Source organism: Lacerta agilis, chromosome 2 (genome assembly GCF_009819535.1).
Source record: "Lacerta agilis isolate rLacAgi1 chromosome 2, rLacAgi1.pri, whole genome shotgun sequence".
Lineage (NCBI taxonomy): Eukaryota > Metazoa > Chordata > Lepidosauria > Squamata > Lacertidae > Lacerta > Lacerta agilis.
Genome location: NC_046313.1, coordinates 5,791,864 through 5,807,808, shown reverse-complemented (window position 1 = coordinate 5,807,808; position 15,945 = coordinate 5,791,864). Strand labels below are relative to the sequence as shown.

General features: G+C 51.8%; 1 protein-coding gene across 1 annotated transcript in view; it reads left to right on the top strand.

Annotated features, from left to right (window-relative positions):
* Positions 1 to 724: 724 nt before the first annotated feature.
* PRPF40B (pre-mRNA processing factor 40 homolog B) overlaps positions 725 to 15,945 on the top strand; it is a 31,270-nt gene continuing 16,049 nt past the window's right edge. Inside the window, 14 exon segments of the mRNA XM_033138241.1 lie at positions 725 to 823; positions 6,260 to 6,352; positions 7,393 to 7,542; positions 7,626 to 7,706; positions 8,736 to 8,763; positions 9,177 to 9,202; positions 10,560 to 10,670; positions 11,577 to 11,697; positions 11,799 to 11,829; positions 12,936 to 13,103; positions 14,139 to 14,241; positions 14,453 to 14,517; positions 14,800 to 14,964; positions 15,801 to 15,909. Of these exon segments, the coding sequence (XP_032994132.1) occupies positions 821 to 823; positions 6,260 to 6,352; positions 7,393 to 7,542; positions 7,626 to 7,706; positions 8,736 to 8,763; positions 9,177 to 9,202; positions 10,560 to 10,670; positions 11,577 to 11,697; positions 11,799 to 11,829; positions 12,936 to 13,103; positions 14,139 to 14,241; positions 14,453 to 14,517; positions 14,800 to 14,964; positions 15,801 to 15,909 (1,254 nt within the window). The 5' untranslated portion in view covers positions 725 to 820.

Below are 15,945 nucleotides of genomic sequence, written 5' to 3'. Positions count from 1 at the left end.
GGGGGACGATTAGACAAAGATTAGAGCATGTGCAGAGAGTGCATCCTCTCAGAACCAGCGGATCCTATGAACCACTCGTTCTTTTTTTTGCGGTCCTTCTATTTTCATGCGTTGCCCATGTTTTGTTTCCTTGGTCGTCCTCTTTCGTGATGGCGAGGAGGAGCCTCTAAACCCGGCAGAGTGAGAGCCAGGCCTCTTCCCACCTGCGACGTGCTTTGCCCCCCCCCCTCACGCCCCCCATCTGAAAGACCCCCTCTTCCCCCTCAGGAGGCGGGGAGGGCCCTGCTTCTCTCCCCCCCCCCCCGCCGCCGCCGTGAAGAGCGGCAGAGCTGCGTTGCGTCGGCCTCATCCTAAAGCGCAACGAGATGCTCCTTTCTCCTCCGCTCGGCGGGAGCAGGAGCGCTGCGCCACGCGCGCCCACTGCTCCTATCCTTCGACCGCCTCGGGGGGGGGGGAAGAGGCTTTTCGCACATGCTCAGAGGCACTCTTCGAAGGGAAAACAACAACAACAAGCATTGCTTATGACGTTGCAGAAGGGCTGCGCCCTGGCGCGGAAAGCGCGCGCTGCGGTTGGGTGACCCCTGGCCCGTTCAGTCGCCCTCGCCCGCTGCTGCCACTCGCCCTCGCCCGCTCCCCTTCTCCTCCCGCGCTTCTGCTTCTCCCCCCCCCCAACCCAGGGATCCCGCCTGCCTCCCTCTCCCTCTCTCTCTCTCTCTCCCACCCTCCTCTCCCTCATCCCGCCTCCTCCAATCGCGGCCGCCCTTACTGCCGGGTGGGCTGAGCTGCCCGCCTGCACGCCCAGCTGATCCGAGGCTCGGCCATGGTAATGTCTGCCGCTTTGTTATTCCCCCTCCCCCGAAGATCCGGGGCGGAGATGGGTTCGCGGGGCGGAGGGGTGCGTGTGTGTGCACGATGCAAGCTTGCAAGGGAGAGGGAGGGACGGAGGGGAGGCGGAGGGGACATCCTCCATGCGCCAAATTGCCCCCACATCTTTTGCACCGAAGGGGGAATGGTGATCGTGCTCCCCACCCTCCTCCTCCTCCTCTTTCTTGCTCCCACTCGGGAGGCTTCGGAGCAATGAGGTGGGTGCTGGAAGGAGGCCGGGAGGAGGGTGCGCAGCCGGATAGTGAGGCACCCTGTTTTGTGCAACTAGATACACATGCATGCACCATGCCAGAAAGGGAGGAAAAAAATTGCAAAAGCATCCAGATCTCTCTACAGGTGCATGCAGAACTACATGAACCCCATATGTGCAAACACACATGTGCAGATGTTGGAATAGGTGCACACATAAAGCATGTGTAGATTTTACACAGGCTTTATCCCAGGGGATGGATTTGAAGCGAACAAGTATTCCTTGCCAAGGTGTTTTGGGATCTCAAGGAGAAGCTAAGTTCAGTTGAGATAGCAATCTTCCCGAGGCCACCCAGTAGTGAGCTTTATGACTGAGCAGGAATCTGAACCAGTCTCCCACAGGCACCCTGTCTCCTGCACCATGCCCGCTCTCTGGTCTATATCTATACTCACACACAAACACTGTCCATGGGAACAAGCACGCAGCAATAAATGGGGTGTGTCATACATAAGTATGCACACCCTGATGTATGCATGCAGGGGTAGGTATGAACACCTGCTAAAGCACATAAATGCGCAAATACATGCACTGATTAATACATAGGCACCTTCAAACGTAAATTGCAAAAGAAGTAATATTTATTTGTCATGTACATCTAAATATAGGCACATGTGGAAGGATGCATGTTTGAAGGCCCACCTGCAGATAGACATTGCAGACAAATGTGTAGGTGTAGGCACAAATAGGTGGACACATTGACCTAGATACATGTACACGCATGCATAGGCAGATAATGTGTATATAAAATAAGTCTGTTCCAGATCCAAACTGCCATTGCAGACAGTGAACTGGGCTTAGAAATTCCCTTCAGTATTGGGCAGAGAGCATCATAGTAGTTTGTAAAAGTTTCCCTGAGGATGGAACCAGTGTCAGGTTTGCTGATGTCACTTGTGAAGTGAAGTGAAAAGGGAGTTATGTGGGAATAAGCCTTGATAGATTGCACTAGAATGAACTTCCATGCAAGAAGCTGAAAGAGCCCCATGGCTTCCCTGTTTAAGAGCGGGTCTTCCAGGTCAGTTGTTAGGAAAAGGAGTGTAGCTTAGTTGTCGAGCCCATGCTCTCCATGCAGAAAGTCCCTGGTTTGATGATCCCTGGCATCTCCAGGTAGGACCGAGAGACTCCTGAAGAGCACTCTTCAGCCTTGTGTCCACAGATGTTGCTGGACTCCAACTCCCATCATCCCCAACAGGTTTGGCCAATGGACAGTGATTATGGGAGTTGTTATTCAGCGACATCTGGGGACCCAAGACTGAAGAACGGTAGACAAGTGCTGAGCTATAGAGAGCAATCTAGTGTGGTGTAGTGGTTAAGAGCGGTAGACTCGTAATCTGGGGAACCGGGTTCGAGTCTCCACTCCTCCACATGCAACTGCTGGGTGACCTTGGGCTAGTCACACTTCTCTGAAGTCTCTCAGCCCCACTCACCTCACAGAGTGTTTGTTGTGGGGGAGGAAGGGAAAGGAGAATGTTAGCCGCTTTGAGACTCCTTCGGGTAGTGAAAAGCGGGATATCAAATCCAAACTCTTCTTCTTACCAATCATCTGACTTGATACAAGGCAGCTTTTTATGTTCTGATTTAGGGCAATAAGTTGGGGGCTAGGTGCTGTGTCCCCACACTTGATATTTCCTCTAGCTCAGTTACAGAAGAAGGCAATTCAGAATTGTCTTGTCCCTGCCCAACTCTTTCCAAATCTGGGATCTTCTTATGCTGGAGGGAATAAGGCATTGGTGCCATTTATGTGTCGCTCCTGGAGAGGAGTCTGACGACACGCTAAGTCAACCCATGCTAACCACATGTGCTAGAAGGAAAAATGGGTGGGAGTTCTTCAGGAGCCAACACTTTGCCCGGTCATGGTAAGCCAAAATTTGGTTTACTGTGAACGAATGAAGCCATTCTCTAGATATGCCACCATTTCCCACCAAATGTTGTTGCTCATGCCCCAATGTAGCCATTCCTTATTACTTTCCATCTCCGCTCTCAGTCATCCTCATCTCCTACAAGCTCCATGTTCATCTGTATGCATGTGCCCATTAATCCAAGTTTGCTTTCCAAACCCGGCCATCCTCATACAGAAAAAGGGCAACCAAAAGGATCATTAGGCTGGAGCACTTGCCTTAAGCTTATGGTGTTTGTGAAAAGGATGGCAGGTTTTATAAAATTATGAATGGCGTTGGACAGAAGAAACATTTCTCTCACACATCCTGTGTCAGAACTTAGCATCACCAACAAGCAGTAGATTCAGGAGGAATAGCAAAAAGAAGTGCATTTTTCACACAGAAGTGTGTTAATGGATGTTAATTATTTGTTCATTTATCCCACTTATTTATTAGTGACTTTTCAGGGTCAAGCCCTTCTTAAGGTGATGTACAAAGAGAAATTAAAACAGTAGACCATCAGGCGGAATGCGAAGCATTGACTAGATACAGGCCAGTAGACACAAGAGAGAAATGGAGCGAAGTCACGAAATCTCTTAAGAAAAAGAAGTAGGGGAAAGTATAAGGCCAGAACATAAATGGCCAAGTGAATGGTAACAGAGAGAGTTCCATGACTGTGGATACACCACAGAGAAAGACCTGTCTTGTGCAGGAGGGGCTTGCCCAGTGGGGTGGAGCTACAACAGTAGTCTCCACACAAGTGTTTACTGGGAGGGCCAAGATCAGGACCATGGGAATGGTCTGGTGGAGCCAAACTGGTACTCCCGCACACAGTCCCGAGCTAGCTGCCTCCTTTCCTCTCCCAGTAAGCAGCAGTGACATTGCTGCCGAGAGGCTATTGCTGCATCTCTGCCCCACCGGGCAAGCCACTCTGTGCTCACCAAACCAACCAATTTCACTGGGCACACAAACACATTAGGAATTCACTACTGCAAGCTGGGGAGATGGCCATTAGCTTGCTTGCTTTTGTTATTTAAGGGCTGGACAAATTCAGCGAGAAAAGAGCCATCAGTGGCCGATAGCCGTGTTAGCTAAAGTGAATTGCTATGTCCAGAGGCAGTGTACCTGCAATAAATGCAACAGGGAAAGGCAGGCATCCTTGGACTTTAGTTGTTAGCTTCCAGGGACATCTTCCAGACATCTGTTTAGGACTGCAGTCCCTCTCTTACTTGGTTACAGGTAGGTAGCCGTGTTGGTCTGCCATAGTCAAAACAAAAAAAATAAATTAAAAAAAATCCTTCCAGTAGCACCTTAGAGACCAACTAAGTTTGTTCTTGGTATGAGCTTTCGTGTGCATGCACACTTCTTCAGATACACTGAAACAGAAGTCACCAGACCCTTATATATAGTGAGAGAGTGGGGAGGGGTATTACTCAGAAGGGTGGTGGGAATGGGTGATCGGCTGATGGGTGTGGAAAACCTGTTGATGACGACTGCAATTGGTTTCACAGGAAAAAGCAAGGGGTGAGATGGCTAAAGATAGCTTTGTCATGTATAATGAGATAAGAATCCAATGTCTTTGTTCAGACCAGGTCTCTCCATGGTTTTAAGTTTGGTAATGAGTTGCAATTACCATTCCTACCACCCTTCTGAGCAGTGGCGGAGTAAGGCTCCGCGGTACCCGGGGCGGCAAAGGAAACGCCCCGGGGGCGGGGCGTCGTGACATCACATTGTGACGTCATGACGCTCCGCCCCCAGGGCGTTTCCGGGGGTGCCGGCGCCGCTTCTGCAGCCCTCTTTTAAGCCGAAGAGCTCGCTTTTAAGCTCTTCGGCTCAAAAGGAGGCTGTGGAAGCGGCGATCCGATGACAGAGTGCGCCTGCGCGTGCAGGCGCACTCCGTCGTCGGGCCGTGCGCTGCCGCTCCCAGGGTGACGGAGGGAGCGGCAGCGCGTGGGAATGGTGGGAGGGGCTGCCTCTTGTCCCCCCCACGTGCCGCCGTTCGCTCCGTTGCCCCAGGAGCAGCAGCACCACACACACCGTGCGCTGCTGCTCCCGGGGGGACGGAGCCAGCGGCAGCTCGTGGGGCTGACAAGCGCCGGCCCCTCCTGCCACTCCCCACGCTGCCGGTCACCCCGGGAGCAGCAGCGCTGCACGGACGGGGTGCTCCCTCGGCCGTGCGCTGTTGCTCCTGGGGTGACGGAGGGAGCGGCAGCGCTTGGGAATGGCGGGAGGGGCTGCCGCTTGTCACCCCCATGCGCCGCCGCTCACTCCGGTCGCCCCGGGAGCAACAGCACACGGCCGAGGGAGCACCCCATCCGTGCAGCGCTGCTGCTCCCGGGGTGACCGGCGTTGCCTGGGGAGTGGCGGGAGGGGCGCCGCTTGTCGCCCCCACCCGCCGCTTGTGGCCCCTGTCGCCCGGGGGCGTACCGCCCCCACCGCACCCCCCTAGCGACGCCCCTGCTTCTGAGTAATACCCCTCCCCACTCTCTCACTATATATAAGGGTCTGGTGACTTCTGTTTCAGTGTATCTGAAGAAGTGTGCATGCACATGAAAGCTCATACCAAGAACAAACTTAGTTGGTCTCTAAGGTGCTACTGGAAGGATTTTTTTTATATTTTATTTTGTTTTCTCTTATTTGGGTTAGCCTGTTTTCCTGAACTGTTTCTCCTAACCAAAAGGCACACTTGAGTAGCATCCCAAGCCAGTTTTTTGCCCATGTACTTCACAAAAGAATAAAGAAAGCCACTGAAGCCTATCCATTTGGGGTGGAAAGTATTTCTCATCGTGTGTCAGGATCTTAAGATTTGATTATTTGTATATTCTAACAAACTCAGCAGGGGAGATCCAGAAACACTAGTTTGGGGGAGCAAAGGGTTGGCAAGGCAAGGGTTAGAGGAGCAGCACATTAAATGCAAATTATGCTGTAACTGGAAAGAGGGAGCAAGCAATTTTGTTATGGCTGGAGGAAGGCCAGCTAAACACTTGGAGTCATTCTTGCAGCTCAGACTGGCATTTTAACCTCATAACACTGCGTGAGGAGTTAGATTACAAGAGTGTGACTTGCCGAAGGGGGATCAGTGGACTTCACAGGCTGAGCGGAGATTTATTCCTGGGTTTGCCCCATCCAGACCTAATACCTACCCCTTGCACCAGTTTTCACTTTAGCTGCCTTTGCCCTCCCTAGCAATAAACCTGCAATTACCACGCACCACGTTTATTCTCTCACTTCTCTCCCTCTCTCTTTGCAGTCAGCTCCAGATGCAGGCAGTGGCCCTCCGCCTGGGCAGCCAGCCCCATTTCCTCCAGCTCCACCGCCACCACCAATTCTGCCTCCTCCCTTTGTAAGTTAATTGCTTGTATCTCGGCATGTTAAGCTGCCTTCCGGTTCTTGATCCTGCGCAACGGGGTGTATGGTGTGTGTGTGTGTGTGTGAGAGAGAGAGAGAGAGGGAGAAGTAAATTTAATATTAAATAAAAGTGGGGATGTGTTTTGAGTACAGTGGGACCTCGACTTACAAGCTCCTGGACGTACGTCGTTTTCGACTTGCGAATGGCTTCCGGGAGAAAAAAAATGGCCGCCGCTTCTGAATTTTTCGACCTACGAAGGGGAAGCGGTGGCACGATACCTCGACTTACGAGGTTTTTAATGCGGTTTTCTCGACGCACGAATTTTTTCCCCCCTCCGGAGATAGCGCCCTTCGAGTTACAAAAATTTTGACCTACGAGGGCGCCTTCGGAACGCATTAAGCTCGTAACTCGAGGTACCACTGTACATGTGAAAGTGGCACGAGTGTGCGTTTGTATCTACTCTTTATATACCGGAGCAGCAAAATAATAATTGTTATATTAACAACAACCAAGAAAAGCACCAATAGTGTGGATGATGCTTTGCAAAGTATAAGACAGGAGTGGGCGATCTGTGGCCCTTCAGATGTGGCTGAACTTCAACTCCATTCATTCCTGATTACTGTATTGTCAATCGAGGGCAGTGAAATGCTGTGAAAGTCTGAAAGGTCATTGCAGGCTTTGGTGGAGTTCAGATCCTGTTGTCTTTCTACACGTTTCCTTTACTTGAGTCGTGGTGCGGAACTGCAGCGTGTGAAACGTGGACTGGAGACCGTTGTCTGGACTTCAGTCTGCCAGTTCGCCATGTCCGCGGTAGGATTTTGTAAGCTTGTACAGTATATGTGCACAATTGCCCTCCCTATCAGTGCTGCTGTGGGAGGGGTTATCCTGTGAAAATGTTGCCTTCTTATTTCCCTGATGTTGGACCCAATTTGCTTCTACTTGAGAGAGGCCCAAGTCATGCCATGGTTGCTGGCAGCTGTTTTGGGTATGTGCGACTTGGGGTGCATTCTTTCTCTTTTTCTCCTTGCTCCTAGATGCCTCATCCCGGGATCCCACCTCCGTTCCCTCCAATGGGATTGCCCCCACTGGGACCGCGCCCGCCCCCTATGCCGCCCATGCCTCCGGGCATGATGCCTCCTCCCCCAATGATCCCACCCATGCCTGGACCACCTCCCCTTGGACAGGTAATGCCTTTCCCACAAAGCCTTTATTTGTCCTTCTGACCATCTTCTTATGACTTATACCATTTTTTGGTTGTGTCTCCCAGATGCCCACCATGGTACCACCAATGCTGCCTGGGATGATAATGCCTGGGGTGCCAGGTGGGCCTGTTGCTGTCTCTGGAGGGGTGAGTATCTGGGAGGGGCATAGATCTCAGGGGGTTATAGTGAGATAAGGGTCCCCAGTTTGTGGCATGGCTGCTGGCAGTGGCTGCACTCACACTAGGAGTTCGGTGACATGCCTGTATATCAGTAGGACAGCCTCTTGATCTTGACCAGGGGTCAGCAAACGTTTTCAGCAGGGGGCCAGTCCACTGTCCCTCAGACCTTGTGGGGGGCCAAACTATATTTTTTGGGGGGCGGGGGGATGAACGAATTCCTATGCCCCACAAAGAACCCAGAGATGCATTTTAAATAAAAGGACACATTCTACTAATGTAAAAACACGCTGATTCCCGGACCGTCCACAGGCCGGATTTAGAAGGCGATTGGGCCTGATCCAGCCCCCGGGCCTTAGTTTGCCTACCCCTGATCTCGACTGTGGCCTACATTCCTGCTTGCCTCTCCCTGCCAGTAGAGGGCGAAGCAACCCCAGGGCACAAAGGGTTGCATGTGTACTGCAGTAGCCGCTGAAACTGGGTTGTTTATTACTCCGAATGTGGCATGCGGTGCTCTTGATGACGACAAAGTCAAAAAGAAACAGGTTGGCCACACTATTGGAGAAGGGTTTCCTGGTGGCTGCTGCTGCTAGGGTCACCAAGCTGTGGGTTGTGTTATCAATTTGGCCCAGGCAGATGTGGCAGCGTTTGCTGGCCTTCGATGTAGCTCGAGCACCCGGGTATGAGGATGAGTGTTGCAAGAGATAGTCGGTGCTGTTGGGCCTTACTAAATAGGCAAGGGGATAGGCCAGTGGCCTGTTTTTCAAGAGCAAAGTTGTCATGGGAAGGGGTGACTTAGAATGGCGGAGCAGCACTTGTGCACATGAGCATGCACACACATGCTTAACTCTTCACATGCCTCCCGCTTCTCTGCTCCAAATCACTTTGCTTTGCCAATATTTTTTTTTGCAACATGTGGAGAGGCTCAGGAATTCCCTCCAGTTACGGACAGAGCAGATTCCAAACGCCTTGATTTAGTTCCCATTTCTCTTTTGACAGGCAGGTCCTGCAACAGACCCATCCAATGGTGAGTATCCCAGTGGATTTGTCCTTGAGGGGAGGGTGCATCCAGATCTGGAGCAGGCTCTGTGTGAAAAACCCAACAACAGAGAAACCTGCTGCTCCTCGCCCTGGCCTTTCTTTGCAATGGAGTTACTGTGCCTTCTACGGCTGGATGCTGTCGCCTCTCAGTGCAGAGAGGAGCAATAACTGCATCCGTTGAAATTTTGCCAGATTCGTTGCTCTCAAAGGCACAGCACCTTTTACCAGAAAACATTGGCAGTCCTACCATCCAGTGCCAAGCCAGATGAGATAGTTATTTCTGCAAGCTTCCTTTTCCTCCCCCCTTTATAGAGAAATTGAAATCGGTTCCTAGGAGCTTGAACCTCTTCAGTGCAAAGCCACTGTACCTGGTCTAATCTCTGCTCTCTTGATTTGCAGCCACGGTGACACAAGGAGCCCCTGTGGTAAGTAACTGGCCAAGCACAAGTTTCAGAGGAAGAATTAAATGCTCAGTTGTCACTCTTTCTGTTATGGGGAGTTTAAGTGCAGCCTCCTTCAAGGTTGCACTTCCATGTTCAGCTAGTTTGCATGTTCCCAGCGCTCAAAACTCCAGCTTCTATTTCTGTTGCTGGAGAAAATGTTTGCTGGAACAATTATTTGTGTCAATGTGAACGTTGTGTAGAGGTGTGGCTAAGGCACTGACTGGATAGTACCTGTGAAGTGGTTGATGAGGAAGAGGCACAACTCGCGGGGAGGAAGCGTAGCTCAGTGGCAAGCAGAAGACCCACCCTATTCCTATGACTGTCATTTGTTTTAATCGTTTTTAATACTGTAGAAAGTGGTTTGCAGAACGCCTGCCAGTGGGAATCTGCTGCGTGTGGCTTGTGCTTTGCTGCTGCCGCTGCCACCAACACCTGCCTTGCACGGTGGCGTTGTAACTTCATGGGTATTTTGTCCCAGAAACCTTGTGCTCATGTTTCTGGGCCTTGTTTTGAGAGACTGAAGAGCAATCTGCTCTGGCACTTTTCCTCTAGTGCTGGATCTTCTGGATTTGTGCAAAAGTAAATCCCCAAATAGAAGCTGGGAAACAAGGAACAAAACTGGAGGTTTTTTGGGGCCCTGGGAGGGGAGGGGAGTTTGCATGTGTATACAATGGTTGAGCTCCTGATTCAGATGAGGAACCTTGGGGAAGGGTCTCTTGCAGCTGCAAGGGGTATTTTGTTGATGATGTAGAACAGAGAAAGAAATCAGGTGTGGTTGCTTATATTTGTAAGCTAAGTACAGTGTGTCAGCTTATTTTTCATTTCCCTCTTTTGTATAATTTATTCTGGTTGTTATGGTTGGACAGTGTTCTCGAAGTGACTAACATGAGTTTGGCCAAACCGCGAGAGGCAGTGAAGGATAGGCGTGCCTGGCGTGCTCTGGTCCATGGGGTCGCGAAGAGTCGGACACGACTGAACGACTGAACAACAACAACAACAAAGAAACTAAACAGGGCGCTAAAACCTCCCAACTTCTTGACTATAGGAAATTTATTACTAGACAGCATTTCCCACAACCCTAAGACTTAAGAGATTTTCTCATGGTGTCGCCTACATGGTTTGTTCCCTATCTTCATAATCACAGGCGCTAGAAACTTGCTTTTTTTTTTTTACTACTACTTATTTATTGAAAATGGAAGCTGATATTCTCAGAATGCTGGATTTTTAATTTTTTGCTCAGTTCCGGTTTCTGTTTCGAGATGGTGTGATTGTAAGATATCCATGCAAGAGAAACCTCCTGCCGAGTGTCCCGTTTTCTCCTCCTCCTCTTTTTCCTCAGAAGCCTTCATGGACCGAGCATCGGGCTCCGGATGGGCGAGTTTATTACTACAATTCCGAAACCAAACAGTCAAGTTGGGAAAAGCCAGACGAGCTGAAGTCCAAGGCAGAAGTGAGTGCCCTAGTTAGCCTTGCAGGGTGGGGCAGAGCATACATAAGATTGAAAGCATAGATGCCTTACTCTATGTTGAGTTATCTTGAACGCTGAGGAGTGGAGGACAGCTGACCAGAGACAGGAACTAAGGGACAAAGGGCGGGGGACGGGGACAGGGACGGGAATCCTGTGAGCTTATTCAGAAGCAGCCCAAAGAAAAAGCACATTGAGGGTTCTCAGAATCAAATCCTACAAGGAATGGTTGAAACTGCTGGGTATGTTTCTCCTGGGAGAAGGTTAAGAGGAGACACGATAGCAGGTCTCCATATATCTGGAGGGCTGTGCAAAAGAACATGAGAATGTGAATAGGGCTGCTGGATCAGGCCAGTAGTCCACCTAGCCCAACGTCCTGTTCCCACAGCGGCCAGCCAGGTGCCTGTGGGAAACTCGCAACCCGAGAACAGGCACACTCTGCCCACCTGCAACTGGTATTCAGAGGCTTGGTTCTCACCACAGCAGTATCCCCGGCGTGCTATCCCATAGGAGTGAATGGCAACCCTTTGCGAATTCCAGGGAAAGTAAAAATAAATAAATAGGGGTTGCATCTGGGGACACGACTGCAGCCAAGGTGAAGCTTGTTCCTGTCTTCCTGTGCCCCCATTACTGCCGCCCCCACCTGCTCTCATCTGCTTAGCCCCATCCTGCATTTTGTCTCTTGGTCACTCTGGATTGTGACAGTGTGTTGGGCGTTGGCTTCTTCACATACACACAAATATACAGATGGGTCCTTTTGACTCTGTCTTTAAAAAAAGGGGTGGTGGAGGAAGGTTTTTTTGTGAGGGAACCTTGTCACCACCACCAGGCCTCTTCCATTTTAGGAAGAGCATAGGCAGCTCCTAAGGTGTCCTTTCTCTCCCTCTTCAGCTCCTGTTGTCGCGCTGCCCCTGGCGTGAGTACCGCTCGGAGACCGGGAAACCTTATTACTACAACACTCAGAGCAAGGAGTCCCGCTGGACCCGTCCCCGTGACCTTGATGACATTGAAGGTGAGGGTCTGGGCCGCCAGGAGGTGATTAGGCCGGGGCTGGGCCCTGCCTTTCCTCAAGCGTCACCATGGTAACCACCCCCCTGCCTTTTGTTTCCCCAGCACTGATCAAGGAGGAGGAAGAAGAAGCAGAGTAAGTCCCTGTGGAGGAGCTTGACGTGAGGAAGAGCTTCTCCTCCGGCCAGCTTAACAATCTGGCATCGGGTCCACAATTCATCATCCAAAAAAAAAACCAACTTTCTTGTTTTGAAGTTGCTTTTAGAGAGAGCAAGGGGTAAGGGAAGCTGCTGGGACTCCAAATCCCATCGTTCCTGACCGCTGGCCCTGCTGGCTGGGGTTGATGGGATTTGGAGGCCAGCAACACCTGGAGGGTCCCAGCCCTGTTCTTGCCCTTATGGCTAGTGCAAGAAGCTTGAAAAACGTCCATTCCACCTCCAGAAGAGACTCGAGCAAGATCCACAGTGAATGAGACTTCCAAGGCTCCCGGAGGCCCTATTTTATGGTGTGCCAGCCTTGTTCAGCATCTCTCTCTCTCTCTCTTTCCCCTGCTTCTAGCCCTTGCCAAGGAGAGAAAAGATCTCTTTGGCGGGTGGCAGAATTATTTATTTACATATTCAGCTATTTATTTATTTAGAGCATTAGTGCCCTGCCCTTCAGCCCAAAATGGCTCCTGGAATGGCTTACCATGCAGAAAAGGCCTGCTCTCATGCGGTCACCCTCTGAACCTCTCGTGGGAGAAGGCACATGAATAAGCGCTGCCTCAGAGGTTGATTGCAGGGTCCGGGTTGGTTTATAAGGGGGAAAGGTGGTTCTGAGCCATTTAAGGCTTTATAGGTCAAAAGCAGCACTTTGAATTGGGCGCGGAAACTAATGGGCAGCCAGGATTGAAATTCTATGCTCAAACAGTCTCGCCCTGCTGAGCAACCTGCCCACTGAATTCTGCACCAGCTGAAGTTTCCGAACTGTCTTCAGAGGCAGCCCCATGTATAACCAGAGCATAGAAGACAGAAGTTAGGCTGCCCCTGTCCGGATAGGGGCGTAGCTGGGCCACCAGCCAAAGCTGATGGAAAGCACTCCTTGCCACCAAGGGCACCTGAGCCTCAAGGGGCAGCAAAGGATCCAGAAATACCAACAAGCTATGCATGAATGGTGCCAGTTTCTTGTGTGTGTGTGTGTGTGTGTGTGTGTGTGTGTTCTGCCGCACAATGTTCCCAAGCCTGACCTTGTCCCCTTCCTTAGGAGGCAACAGCAGCCTCAGCAACCAGAGGCACCGCTCTCGGGCCCTGACAGCCCCACCCCATCCTCCGCAGCCACCTCAGACACAGAAGGCACCGGGGGCATCGAAGGACAGGAAACGCCAGGCACCGAGGGCGGGCCGACCGCAGCCGAGGAGGAGATTGCAAGCAGGTGACATGAGGGGCGGGGGGCAGAGAGGGTGTGTGAGGTTTTTTTTGGGGGGGGGGACGGGACGACAACGACTCCAACTGCCATCAGCTTCAGCCAGCATGGCCGATGGCCAAGGATGATGGGACTTGTGGTCCACAGCACATAGACAGCTACAGGCTCCCCCATCCAGGCTTGGCTTTCAAACAGGGGGGGTTTGTGGAGTCTCCCCCCCTTGGGGAATTGGAAAAGGAACACCAAGCGGTGTGTGTGTGTGTGTGTGTGTGTGTGTGTGTGTGTGATGTTAACCTGTTATGGGAGTGGTATGCTGTTCCTGCAAAATAAGCCACAGCTTCCCCTCCACACACACTATTGCAGGAGGGTGCTCTGAGGTGTGTCATTTTGCTCGCTGTGTGTGTAGCACAGGAGGTGTGGGCTGCTTGTTGTTTTTAATATTCCCATTGGGGGCGTAAGTACATCAGAGAGAAAAGGTTTAGTGTAGCCCTGTTCCTGATGTGCTGGATTCGTACAAACAGGGAGGTTTCATTTTGTTATTAGGGTGCATTAAAGAAAAACAACAACATGACATGTCCACCGGCTGCCTGAAGTGGTACAGGCTAGAATTCTAGCACCCGATTCTTTGGCTCCTTGGAGGGAGGGGCTGGTGAGTTCCTGCCCTTCAGGGATGCTGAAGCTTCCACCCTTTGGCAAGAGGTTGGGGAGGGTGTGTGTGTGTGGCGGGAGTAAAGGGAAGGAAGTAGAACTCCTGCTGCAACCATCCATTCACCCCCCGTCCACAAAGCCTTGTGTGTGGAAGTTGGGGGTGTGTGTACCTCCATTATGGCTGGGCACTGCATCCAGAGGTGTGGAATGCATCTGTGCACCCTGGGGCTCAGAAGTATTGAGCTTGGGTCCTCCTTGTGAGTTGCCCACAGGCATCCGGCTGGCCTTTGTGAGAAGGGAAGTGCCGGATTCATTTGAGAAACCATGGATTGAGCACTGGCATGCCCACTGCTCCATCTGATACCTTTGGGCGGTTTGTTTCGTTTCCCGGGCCAGCTGTGATCCTGTCCGGAGAGACGAGGAAGACCGTGGCACTGGCAATGCCTGGAGCAACAAGGAAGAAGCCAAACAAGCTTTTAAGGAGCTGCTCAAGGACAAGGTACTGATAGGGTCAGGTGGGCGGGCTGGAGGACCAGAGATTCCCTCTCCTAGGAACGAGCAAACGCGTAGCCTGGGTTGGCGCAGTCCAGGCAAAAAACTTGACTACGATTGTGTAAACTGGTCCTGAGATGAGGAGCGAAGTGGGTGGGGCTGGGATGGGAAGGTGGCGGTCCCAGTCTGGCTGAAACGCTGCTGCTCTCTGGCTCCAGGGCGTTCCAGCAAGTGCGTCGTGGGAGCAGGCCATGAAGCTCATTAGCACCGACCCGCGGTTCAGGTACAGTCTGGAACGAACTCCCCTTCCTTCCCCGCAGTGTCAGTGCAGCCGTCAGCCTGCTTCACGGCGCTGTTAGAAATCCTGACTATTGCAGGAAAGAGAAAAAGTATAGCTGGTCTTAGACTTTGCCTGGCCCAGAGGGTTGTGCGGCTGGGAATTCCCTAGTGCTCCTGCCCCCGCTCCCCCCGCTCCCCGCCTCCCATTCTCCCTCACCCCTTGTCACGGATGGGTGCCGTCTCTGGAGAGCCACCTTTGATGACCCTCCTGCGTTTTGCGCCCCAGTGCTTTGCCCAAGGTGAGCGAGAAGAAGCAGGCTTTCAATGCTTTCAAGGCTCAGCGGGACAAGGAGGAGAAGGAAGAGGCCCGGCTCCGCGCCAAGGAAGCCAAAGAGGAGCTGCAGCGCTTCCTGGAGCAACACAGCAAGATGAGCTCCATCACCCGCTACAGGTAGAGGGTGCCAGAGTTGCAGCCGGGTTTCTTGCAGGGAGGCGGGGGCTGTTGCAGAGGGACAGGATCCCAGTGCGGTAGTTCTCTTTGAGTAAGGGGCACTTTAAGGAGGGAGCTAGGGCACCTGCAGGTTTCTTCCTGGCCCTTCCCACCCTGCTCTGAATCTGATTTGATTGGCCCTGGGCAGAGGAGGTGTCACTCTATATGTCTGCCCAATCAGTGGGTAGCGTCAAGTGCAAGTCATGTTCCAGGCTTCCATGTTGGGGTCTAGCAGGACCCATCAATCAAGTTTAGACCAGGAGGGTGGGATCATTCTTCAGCTCAGAGTCCTCATTGGTGAAACTGAGGGGGCTTGTACTGGAAAAAATGCCAAGTGATCTGGAGTTGGAATTTCAGAGCAGAAGTAGTTACAGGTAGGTAGCCGTGTTGGTCTGCCATAGTCGAAACAAAATAAAAAAATTCTTTCCAGTAGCACCTTAGAGACCAACTGAGTTTGTTCTTGGTATAAGCTTTCGTGTGAAGTGTGCATGCACACGAAAGCTCATACCAAGAACAAACTCAGTTGGTCTCTAAGGTGCTACTGGAAAGAATTTTCTATTTTGTTTCGACTATGGCAGACCAACACGGCTACCCACCTGTAACATGTACCTGTGTTCTGTGTAATGTGGGAATAAGCTTCCCGGCACTAGTTAAAAAGAGAGAGAAGAATCGAGCTCGGTGCTCCTGGCTGTGGCCACGCCAGAGGGCCTTTGTGTGCATGCGCCTCCTTGACTACACTGCAGCAGCATCACCCCCCCCCCCCGCTGCTTGCTTCCTTTCTTTTCCCGTCACCCCAGGAAAGCTGAGCAGATGTTTGGGGAGCTGGAAGTTTGGGCTGTGGTGCCAGAGCGTGACCGCAAGGAGATCTACGACGATGTTCTCTTCTTCCTGGCCAAAAAGGAGAAGGTAAAACGAAAACGAAGGGAGTGCGAGCAAAGGAGG